Genomic DNA, 11,753 nt, shown 5'->3' with positions numbered 1-11,753 from the left:
TCCAGGCTGATACCCTGCCCTAGGGGCAAATGTCTCACATGATCCAAAATACAAGCACTGACTTACTTCAGTGTGAGCTTGACATTGCAGGTGGAGCAGGAGAAGCAATTCACACACCAGGCCTTGTTAAGAGCTGATACCACTGCAAAAGCAAAAGCACCAAGTAAGAGGAAACTGATGGATTGTTTGAATTCAGATTTATGTCCAAATTCAAATGAGGCCAGATGTGAAAACAAACACTGTTGTCTTGCAACTGTGAGACTGCAACAGCTGCACTAACAAATGAAACAAGGACAGCAACCCAAAACAAGGAGAGAACAAATCTTACCATCTCCCTCTATCACGTGGCTGCAGTTGTAGCAGACATCTCCAAAGAGCTGCACAGAAAAAGAAATAAGAATACAAACTCATGTTGCTGACTACTCATGGTCCCCAAATCACACAGCTGGTGTGAACGTTAAATACTAATAATCAAAGAATTCCCACATACAGCAGTGGCCCTCAAATATACCAATTTAAATCTTCTGAATAACTTCTCATACACTTGCCAGATAGTCCATGTTCCTTTGGATCTCATACCACTAAACACTACAAAACCTTTTTTGTTGATGCCTCACACTCTAGCACTGTTATGGGATCTTAAAGTCCTATGGAGAAGAAAGGATGGGTAGAGTATGATGCTTAGTGTAGACAAACATCTCCTGATGCTCAACTACAACCCCCAAAATAGAACTATTGCTAAAATACAGCTACTGTCAGAACAGCAACACTTACCTCTTATGAGACAGTTATTTATCTGACAGAAGAAAATACCAAACCAAAACACTGTTCAGTCGAATCACACTGAAAACAGGGTTGGATTGGTTTTTCTGTTTTATTTTTAATTAACCTACTTTTCTGTGTTTTAGACAACAGTTGCCTCGTGCCCACAGAAAGAAGTAATTATCAAAGGAGTCCACACAAATACATTAGAAGTAAAATTACAGGGATTTTAATCTCAACCCCTGGTCAGTGATTTTCTGTCAATGTCACAAGGTAAAATCAGTGTCCCCAAGACATTTCCATTCTGTTTTCAGCATCACTTTTCGCCCAAGAAAAACTCTTATTTTTCTGTTAAATCCAACTAATTTCTTAATATTTCATTGCATCTACAAATTCACACTATGCAAAATCTGCATAGCTTTGCATATATAAAACATGAAAAAGCATGTGCCAGACACAAGTACCTCCATCACAGATGGCTGAACTTACCTGATTATAATGAGTCTCACAATAGGCCAGCCCTTTTTTTTCATAATGTCGGTGCCCCAAGAATGGCTTCTCACATTTGGCACAAACAAAATGCTGTAGAAGAAAAAAAGAAACCCCAACATTCCATGGCAGGCAAAACAACTTTCCCATCACCAGATAAAAGCATGGCAATCAATCCTACTCAACACATGACACTTCATCATAGAACAGTTTGGGCTGGAAGGGACCTTAAGGCTCATCTGATTCCAACCTGGCCTCGGACACTTTCAGGGATGGGGCAGCCACAGCTTCTCTGGGCAGCCTGTGCCAGGGCCTTGCAGGGAAGAATTTCTTCCCAATCTCTAATCTAAATCTACCTATTTTCATTTAAATCTGTTACCTCTTAATGCTTTAATGAAGCACAGACAGGAAAGATCTTTATGGAACCAAAAGGAGATATTTAGTCTATCTATAGTAATTAAGAGTTATATTAAAGACAGGTGGAAGACCTGCTCAAAGGGCAATCATCTTGTGTCTATCCTGACAGACTTGTGGACTATTATCTTGCTTGTTCCAGGGAAGAGAAGCAGGAACACAAACATAGCTGGTATGAATACACCTCAAATGAGCAGCAGCATCTCTCTCAGGCTGAGCCCTAGAAGGCACAAATGACTGAAACAAAGATGACTAAAAATCTTCAGAGCAAGCTGTGATGAAAGTTATAGAAACAATGAGCTGAAAAGGCTTAAAAAGCATGAATTGCTCAGCTTCCAGTAAAAATTCCAACACTTATGTGGCTGGTAACTTGAACTGCAGAGGATATATCAAAGGACATCAAACAAAATATGTACATTTATTAGTAAGTAAATGCTCTTCAGAGAGGCCTATTCTGCAAGGATCATTATGAATTTTAAAATTAAGCTATTACAGTTGTGAAAACAGCTTTCTTAGGAATCCTGATGGCCCTGCTGTAACTCATTCACTCACCAAAGGTGAGGACAATAAAAAGCATCAGCAGTTGGGTTTAGTCTGAATTCATGTATTACAGACCACTTGCATGTCTACAGCTTCCAAGCAGCACCAGTCCTCTCCCACACGAGCTGCTAAGGAAGTTTCAGGTTCAGAAGGCCTCACCTCGACGTGCCACTGCTTGCCCAGGGCGTTGACCACGCGGCCCTCGATGGGCCTGCGGCAGGCCCCGCAGATGGGGATGCCCATCTTGTCGTGGCAGGGCAGGCAGTACAGCTCCCCCTTCAGCTCCCGCGCCTCGGCCGTCAGCTCCTTCCTGCCAACACAAACCCGGGCTGAGGGCACCGCCGGACACTCGGCAGCGCCCAGGGGAGGTGCTGGAGCACTACATTGGAAGTTAACTTGGGAACATTCACACTACAAATGCAGTCATTTTAGCTAGTGAAACAGAGTTATTGTCAACTTATCTTTCTAAAATTGCTTTCTCAGTTTGCCAGACAAGAATGTATGTGGAACATCACGTCTGCAGCTGGGTGCTCTCACAGACATACGAGGTGCACCCACATGGACTCACAGTGTCATGCTAAGACTTGAGGCATCTCTGAATGGGAGAGCTCAGGTGCAAGAGCCATCCCAGCAGTGCTCAACACAGACATTTACTTGCACTGTTACCCATTCTGGGGCGGTACTGTGCCCAGTTCAAATGCCTCCATGGTGAGTAACTCAGGTCAGACAGGTACCAGCATGGCAATGGACAGTGCCACAAGACTGACACAGCTCATCAAGCCATCTTTTTTTTTTTTTTTTTTCTATCCAGGAATTCAATGTGAAACTATTTTGGACAACCTGGTAACTCCTATTTTTGGAAAACTCTACTATGGTAACCTGCACACAGCCTTTCAGATAAATTCATGCCAAGGAACTATTTTCACCTTCATTAGAATCTATGTTAGAATAAGAGAATATTGAATGGCAAAATAAAACTAAAATTCCTGTAGTTTTTCAAAACTTATTCAATTTCTACTCACACATTTCCTATTTGTTCAACAATAATAATGTGAAGGCAGCAAAGTTTACACCTTGGGAAGGACTGCACTGCTGACTCAACTGTTTGTCTCTCTCCTTTTCTATCAGAGTTTACAGTATGACAACATACCCACAGTGGGTGCAGTTGAAGTGATCTGGATGGTAAGAGTCATTCCTAAACATCAGAGGCTGCTCATCAATTATCAAGTGGCACTTCTGACAGATGTACTTGCCCAGTCCCTTGGCTTTTTCACGGTTGTGGCATGGCCTGCACAGGTGCCTGGTTGAACAAAACAAAGGAAAGAGTTTTTAAATATTTTCTTTCTCTTAAAACAACACATAATACATACTGTAGGAAGTGCTTTATGTAACACAACTGTCTTCTAAGGTCAGACTAAATAGAATTCAGTTTGGTGTCCAGTATTTCACACCAGTTGCACAGAGAAGAATGAGCATAAAGTTGTATTTCTTTAGAAGACTACTCCAACATGCACTGATTTATGTGCCATCAGGGGAATCACCCAGTCATTCTTCTAGGGATCCTTTCCAACCCTCCAGATCTCTTCTGATAGCTGGGCAAGGAAAGGTGGCAACACCCTCTATCTCTAACTAATGGATCCAACCATAACAGAGGCATTACAGAGTACTGGAAGGGAGCCAAGAAGAGAATAAAATGTATCAGACCAAAGTGCATTGCTTGAATGCCTTTTGCCATGGCTGGATTCCTTAGTCTTCAATATCTCTGAAAAACAAGAGACCTCTTGTTGTCTACAAATTCCTTTTACTCCTAAGTCAAAGAAAATTAAGAACTATGCAATTTTATGTGGTGAAAGCAGCTGTATTCCTAGCACACGTTCTTGAACACATTACAAGTACACTTCTAAACAGGCAGATAACCCAAATTTCTGGTAGAAGAGCTCAGGCAAAGGCATAAAAAAACTTGTGAAGGCTGATGGAAGCCACCAGTTTTATCCCAATACTTCAGAGCTCTGAGGAGAAGCTATTGCTATTACCTATCCCTCTAGTTGCAACACAAGAATTTATGGTAAAATTTATGGGAAGAATTTACGGTAAAAGAAAAATGACAGAATGACTTCTGTGGGTTGCTTTGTCCCAAAACCAACAAGTCTGTTTCATTCCTTTCAATGTATCACTATGTCAAACAGTCACTGAGATTTACAGGTCATTCTCAAAACACACAAGACAAAAGGAAAAGTTCAAATGGAAAGAGCAGTGGTATGGATTAAGTAGCAGGTTCTTCACAGGGCCCCTTCCAAAATTCTGCCCTGATGAATTATTTACCCTTAGGTCTGTGAAATGAAGATAAGAATACAACACATGTTGTTGTGAGGCCTCAAACATTTATGACTCTCAGCTGGCAGGTGCCTGTCTAAGTGCTAAGTATCATTATTATTTTCTCCAAATGTGAGTCCTTCTGTCAGCAAGTGTCTCTGCCCAGGGCTGGAAGCACTGTCGGCCCAGACAGAGTCCAGAAAAAGCAGACAGCACCCCATTATGAGGGAACACACAGCTGTGCTCATCTCAGCATAAAGGCATCAATTTTACTCAGCACTGTCAAATGCAAAGTAATTATACAGGGCTGGACATGGGGACCCCGAAGCAAGAGTCCTGAAAGAGACCCCTCTCATTCAGCTGAATGAGATGCCTTCAGCCATTTGCACTGATAAACCATTATCAACCCCCTCCCCACTCACAAACCCCCTGCCCTCCCACAGACCCTCTCTTTTGGAAGCCAAGGGAAGTGCTGGACAGGCTAAGCTGTTACCATAGCAGCCTCCCCTCTCCCTAACCCTCTCCCCCTCCTCCTTCCCACCATCATGGAATTATCCCATTCTGAAGTGTCCTGTTGTGTCTGTTAATACTAGATTTCCCCCAAACAATGCATCTCTCCACCCTCCTAAAATAATCAGGGGACTCCAAGGACCCTGTGTTTAGGGCTGGAGGTTCAGTAGCAGCCTTCAGTGAGCACCACGAACACTGGCATATTCATGCAGGATACTCATATCTACAGCAGCAGCCCCAGTGCCAAGAGCTCAGCTGGGATGAAGACTGCTCCTCAGTGCTGGGGTGTCCTCTCCCCTGCTCTGCTGTGTGACTGAGCTGATAATGTGCTATCAGAGCAAGGAGGACACTATATAGAGGGGCTCCCCTCTCTGCTCTCAGCAACTCTGCACTCTCTTGGAATCATCTTATTTGCTCTGCTGTTTCTACCTAGTTTGCTGTCATCAGAAGGAGTTTGAGGTATTCCCCAAAAGGACCATACACTTCACCCACAGGACGGCACTGTAAAGAGGTAAGAGACCAACTTTTGTTAGTAGGAGCTTTAGGAGCTGTGGGTTTTTTTTTAGGAGTTTTCCTGATGGCATTAGTTTTAGCTGGTGCCAATGAGGAGCAGAACACATACTGAGGCAGATGAATATAATGGAAATGTCTGAATCTAAGAACAGGCAGCATTTTCTGAACTTCAAAGAGTAATTTCCTCACCTTTATGTCACTCCTTCAAAACAAAAAAGGTTTTCAAACTTTTGTACCTAACGTATATCCATTTGTGCCAGTTGTATGGTTTGTCTAGTGCTCTTACACTGCTTTGATGCTCACAATAACCAAGTATTTCAGCTGAAATACAGGCTCAGCAGAGAGTGATTTTCAGCAGAAAAACTTCAGTCAGAAACGGACTATTTCTAATGAAGGGTACTTTGAGTGAAAGAGAGGAGACACTCATTTGACAAGATACTAAAGTCATAATCATAAAAACACACAAACCAGTATAATCATACCAGAAACTGCTCTGAGAGGAAGAAAAGGAATTTCTGACCTGCCTCAAACCCTAACATACAGGTTAGTGGGCAAACAAAAGCTCCAAACTAGCCAGGTAACTGTGTACAACAAGCTAAAGTTTTCTCCTGCTAGTTCTTTCATTAATGACAGAGCATCTGCTGAAAGAGTGACTGCATTATGTCCATACTGCCAGCCTTGTGGATTGTTCTTTGCTTGTTTCTGAGCAGAAGAGAAACAGGGCATGAAATATGGTCAGTGTGCATGCATGTATTTCAAATGAGCAGTGACATCCCCATTTTAGCTCAGCCCTGGGAGGCCTGGGATAATGGCTCATTCCAGAACAGTGCTCTGTTCAGGTGCAGTCCAAGCAGAAATTATTGGATAATGAGCCAGACTCCTAAAGGAGTTTTCTGTGTGTGGAATGAAAGCCTCTTGCACCATACAGCTTAACACAGACTACACATTACAGGTCATTTGTGAAGGTTTCTAGTTTGCTCTTACATTTATACAGATTATGGTAATCCCAGTGATTTGTCTGTAAAAATAAAAATAAAAACCTAAGCACATTTATTTTAAATTTATAGGGTAAACCCAAGGAGAATAGGAGTGGAATTGCAAATTTGTTAAAAGCAAAGGCTTTTAACACCTTCTAGAGAACACACTGTCAGAGAATTATTACTTTTCTAAAGCTGTAGAATTTTGTTGAAAACATGTAAAATCTAAAAATAAGCCAAACAATTTATTCTAGTGACATGTTGACTTTTTTCTGAACCTACGCAAGTGCTACACCACTATTTTCACCCATTAACTAGAATTACAAAAAAACTTAGATTAGATAACAGCAGCTATCCTATGAAGGCCATCATTTGCAAAGACTGAATCTATTTCAATTTTATCATTAGTTCTAAGCCTCTCTCTTCCTGACACTGACACACTGGGCTTCCAGATTGATCTGACATTCTCCTTCCTACTCCAACCCACAGCATTTTGCACTGAAAGCATGTCTGTATAGAAATCCACAGCAGACTCAATGCTGTCATCAGTGAGGATAAAGCTCTCAACTTTGGAGCCTTGCCTATTCTAAGTCTGGCACTGACATGCAGCTGAATCTGAATTTCCAAGATCTGCCATAGGAAATAAACTCAAATCGGTTCAGTGCATCATGCTGTTAAACCCCTAATAATTAGCTTGTAAACAGGGAAAAGTCTGCTTACTCCTTCACTTTGGGAACTGATTTAAAGCATTATCACTAAGACAAGAGCCATCCCAGTCTGTTCCATCAGACAACCCTGGCTTCTGCTTTTTCAGCTGCTCCAAGCCAGCATTTACTGCTTGCTCAGGTGTCACAACCATGGACAGAGCAACATTTAGCCATAAGACTATCCCTGGCAAGTGTGTACACAAAGATCACCTGATTTACACTTTTTGCAGATGAAAAGCATAATTAAACATTGGCCTGACATGAAAAAAAAAAGGTTAACAGGTAGAACATGAGGTGATAAGCACCATCATAAATTAACAGCCAGTAAAAAGGCATGGTCTCATGTGTTTCTGTTTTGTATCCAACAGAAAAAATACGTATTTAAATCAATTCCATCCAGGGAGGACAAGTATGTGAGTCAACGTTACTACCCCATACAGATTTTAAACTCTTGGGTTCAAGAATACTTGCAGGTTTTACTTTGTAAGGGACAAATGCATAATATAAACAAAAAATTGCATTCTCCTCTGTAAATTTGTGACCTTCACACACAAAAAAATTCAGCAGGGTGTTTTGCTTTTGTATGTAAAAGCACAATTTCACAAGTATTTTTACAGATAAGAACAAAAAGGCTGTACAGTCTTCTTTGCACGTGCAATTGCAAGTAATGGCAAGACAGCAACTTGCCATAAATACTCAAACCCAGAAGGGTATCCAGGCAATGTATGAAGTAAGAAGGGCCCTCTGTGGCCACAGGAAGAACTTCCAATTTTCTGAATTTCATCCAGTCTCCCTGCTGTTGACTTTGTCTCTTCAACTGTGAACCAAACAGCAGTGACCCAGCACATTACTCTCTAGATATTCCAGTTTTCTGCTCATGTGAAAGTAACGGCAGCCAAACTGAAGATATTAAATTACCTTGGAATTTTCGTACATTTTCCAATATATTTGTTCATCCTTAATCCCGTTTCAGTTCTCTATGATCCCAATATTTGTAGGCATCTGAACAATGAGTTCTGCTGGGCAGCTGGATGCAGTGCACAATGGATGTATTTAAAGATGCATTGAATACTATGGAGAAATGGTCAGTCAGTACAAAATGTAAGGGTGAGCAAAATGGAGGTACTGCTGCACAGACTGTAACACTTCTGAGGAATCAAAGTAATAGAGACAATACTGGAATTTCACACCACCTGCTTTTCCATACCACCTATACCCACAGGCAAGCAATGTGGGTAGGTGCTCAGAAAACCCTATCACACTTCTTGTTGATTCTGTTCAGGACATTGCAAACAGAGACTGGCAAAGCTAAGACCAGTTTTGCTAAGCTTCTACTTGGAAAAGGCCCTGGATAAGCAGGTGTAGACCTCAGGCTTTTGAGTCAGGAAAAGAGAGAGCTGTGGTGGAAGATAAAAGCTGCAGGGAAGGATGACACTTTGAGAGGTGACTGAAAGCATGGGCATTATTTCAAATCTCCCCTGGGTCAATTCAGTGTCAAAAGAGATGTTGCTATCCATCTGAAAAGTTTCCTCCTATATTGGAACTAGGTGTATTTGCCTTAAACACAGGTCTTTAAACTAAAATAACACTCAAAGATTTTCAGGAACCCTATGTTTGTTTGTTTTTTTTTTTTTAATAACAGCAATATTTGACCTTTTATCTCTTTTAAAAACAAGACATATTCTAAGTAAGATCACCATACAACAGATACCTGTGCTCAGAAAAGCTGACTTATCAGGAACTCCTCAGTCCTGAATCAGGCTTTCAAACTGAAGCATGGCAAATACTTTCTAGTTAGATATACAGAACTCACTCCTGCTCCTCTCAACCAGACACAAAAGCATCTCACTACCTGGTTATACAACTGGCCTCAGCACAGGCTGGAGACAAACTCATCACCAGCTCTTCATTGGGGTTCCTTCCATGAGAATTACTGCTCTGGTGAACCCAGCTAAGCAGAGAGTATTCAGAATTCTAATATAACGTTTCAATTCAGACTGACCTGTCATACCAAACACTGATGCTAGCAAACATTGCTGACTTTCATGTGTGGGTTTTTCAGTCTTTTTGTTGGGCTTTTTTTTTGTTTGTTTGTTTTGCACAAATCCAGGCTCTTCTGTAACATAATGTCTTAATTTTTTCACATTTAGGGCTTTTTCTTCTTCAGAACTGTGGGGAAAAATGAACGGGCCTGCAGCTTCAAGTCTGCTCTTCAACTGCTCAAATCACTCAAATTTCAGTTTGGAAACATCAGAGCAATGTGGCAAAGAGACAAACCTTGAAAACATGATTTTTGCCACTTTCTACTTTCTGGACTTCATCCTGGCTTTTGCTGGCAATGCCCTGGCTCTTTGGCTTTTCATCCGGGACCAAAAGTCTGGCACACCCGCCAACGTTTTCCTGATGCATCTTGCTGTGGCTGACCTGTTCTTTGTGCTGGTACTCCCCACCCGGCTGGTGTACCATTTTTCTGGTAACCATTGGCCATTTGGGGAGATCCCATGCAGACTCACAGGCTTCCTTTTTTACCTCAACATGTATGCCAGTATCTACTTCCTGATGTGCATCAGCGTTGACCGGTTCCTGGCCATCGTGCACCCGGTGAAGTCCATCAAGCTCCGCAGGTCCCGCTACGCCCACCTGACGTGTGTCTTTCTGTGGGTCATCGTTGGGGTGGCCATGGCACCTCTGCTGCTCAGTGTGCAGACGGTCCAGATGAAAAACACAACTGTCTGCCTGCAGCTCTACAGAGAAAAGGCCTCACGCCACGCCCTCGTGTCCTTGGCAGTGGCATTCACCTTCCCCTTTGTGACCACTGTGACTTGCTACTTACTCATCATCCAGAGCCTGAAGAGTGGGAACAGAGTTGAGAAACACCTGAAGGAAAAAGCTGTCAAAATGATCATCATGGTCCTGATGATCTTTCTCATTTGCTTTGTACCTTACCACGTCAATCGGTACATTTATATTCTGCATTACAATGGGGCCAAAGCTTCCTGCGAGACGCAGCGTCTCCTGGCCCTCAGCAACCGCATCACCTCCTGCCTCACCAGCCTCAACGGGGCCTTCGACCCCATCATGTATTTTTTTGTAGCTGAGAAATTCCGTGAAGCCTTGTGCAATCTGTTTTGCATTAAAAAGACCATAACGTTGCCTCAAACATACGAGGGTAAGACAAATGAAAGCTCACTAAGTGCTAAATCTGAACTGTGAACATGACTCTTGTCAGTGTCAGTTCTTCGTCTTAAGAACAGTCTCTTCCACCAAAATCAGCTGAGAGCACAAATGTGCAGCAAGACAGTCCAACCAGAGTCAAACTCATCCTGAGAAGGGAAGTTCTGTTGTTTTTATGGGGCTGCTATTAACAAGAACCCCTCGACCATAGAGAACACGTGTGTTTGTATTGCTGAAACTGCAAACAGAAGGACAGTTCTTCTGGTTTCCAAGGAATGAAACTGAGGGTTGAGCACTTAGGAATAGGGAAGGGGACAGTGAGGGAAATGGACCCATGTATTTACTTTTTTTTCAAATAATTGAATTTCCAAAGCACTCTGCACAATGCTTACAGCCTTATTTAAAATTTCACATTGTGCCAACAGTAGAGATCCACTCCTGAGAGAGACGTGTCTGATGAAAAAACCTCCACATTTGCACATCTTGTTCAAGTTTCTGAATTCAAAGTGTTTATATGTAATAGAGAGAAAATTGGTACTAAATGGTGACCAAAAAAAAAAAAAATCAGAATGAAGCAATAAACTCAGCCTGGACAGGAATTAAGACAGAAAAGATTCCTAGCTTTAATATGCTTTTCAGTTCTTTTTTGTGACTTATCTAGCAAGACTATTCCTTCACTATGGATACGTAGGGATTATTTTTATTCTCACTGATACAAATTGCATCCAGCAAAATATGCCTGGCACAATGAAAAGGGAAAAAAAAAAACCACACGAGTTTCCAATAATATTTACTAGAAGACTGCTTCAATGCTATGGATACAAATATCATAGGAATATTATAGGACAGGTGAAATATATTGTTACAGAGATACACATACCTTTCTCTCTCTATGCTTTGGGAATGAGCTCCTTACCATTTGAGATTTGGTACACAAATTACAAAATTAAACATATTTTATATTGCTTGAACTGCTTTTATCCTGACTGCTTCCCCAAAACACCCTCAGTGCTATTCCAACAGCCCATTCCAGCAAGATGAGATGCCAAAAGAAAATCAATTATGCCCAGCTCAAAAAACTAAGGCACAGAGGTTGCATGGAGAATGAAAAATAAGAGGGACTTGAGAGGACTCCCTGCTGGACAGATGCAAGTATATGACCTTTTCTTCCCTCCTTCAGCATTTACTCAGTGAAAATATAAACTCTAGGTAACTGCTAGACTTTGCTCATAACATATGAAAGCTGAAAACTAACTCGGAACTGTGCAACACTGTCTGCTAACTGCTGGATTGTTTTATTTTCTTATAATAGTATGCTTTTGTATAAGCTCTCTTTTGTATTTTTATTTCTTAT

At 41.6% G+C, this 11,753-nt stretch overlaps 2 protein-coding genes across 6 annotated transcripts in view; one reads left to right on the top strand and one right to left on the bottom strand.

Annotated features, from left to right (window-relative positions):
- Positions 1–11,753, bottom strand: part of LIMS2 (LIM zinc finger domain containing 2) — a 49,789-nt gene that overhangs the window by 23,082 nt on the left and 14,954 nt on the right. For all 5 annotated transcript variants that reach the window (XR_010346378.1, XM_064386093.1, XM_064386092.1 and 2 more), the window contains exons 5-9: positions 3,356–3,505; positions 2,365–2,515; positions 1,252–1,344; positions 329–377; positions 67–142 (exon numbers count right to left, since the gene is read on the bottom strand). Coding sequence is in view for 4 of the 5 variants with exons in the window: in XM_064386093.1 (XP_064242163.1) it covers positions 67–142; positions 329–377; positions 1,252–1,344; positions 2,365–2,515; positions 3,356–3,505 (519 nt within the window). In the remaining variant the exon portion in view is untranslated. The remainder of the gene's footprint in view (positions 1–66; positions 143–328; positions 378–1,251; positions 1,345–2,364; positions 2,516–3,355; positions 3,506–11,753) is intronic.
- Positions 5,172–11,683, top strand: GPR17 (G protein-coupled receptor 17). The gene is made up of 2 exons (XM_064386090.1): positions 5,172–5,539; positions 9,376–11,683. Exon 2 carries the CDS (start codon positions 9,407–9,409, stop codon positions 10,436–10,438), a length of 1,032 nt encoding a protein of 343 aa, XP_064242160.1. The 5' UTR covers positions 5,172–5,539; positions 9,376–9,406; the 3' UTR covers positions 10,439–11,683.

This window comes from Passer domesticus, chromosome 11 (genome assembly GCF_036417665.1).
Source record: "Passer domesticus isolate bPasDom1 chromosome 11, bPasDom1.hap1, whole genome shotgun sequence".
NCBI classification, from domain to species: Eukaryota; Metazoa; Chordata; class Aves; order Passeriformes; family Passeridae; genus Passer; species Passer domesticus.
The sequence above is the reverse complement of the archived record's forward strand: the minus strand, read 5'-3'. Positions and strand labels throughout refer to the sequence as shown.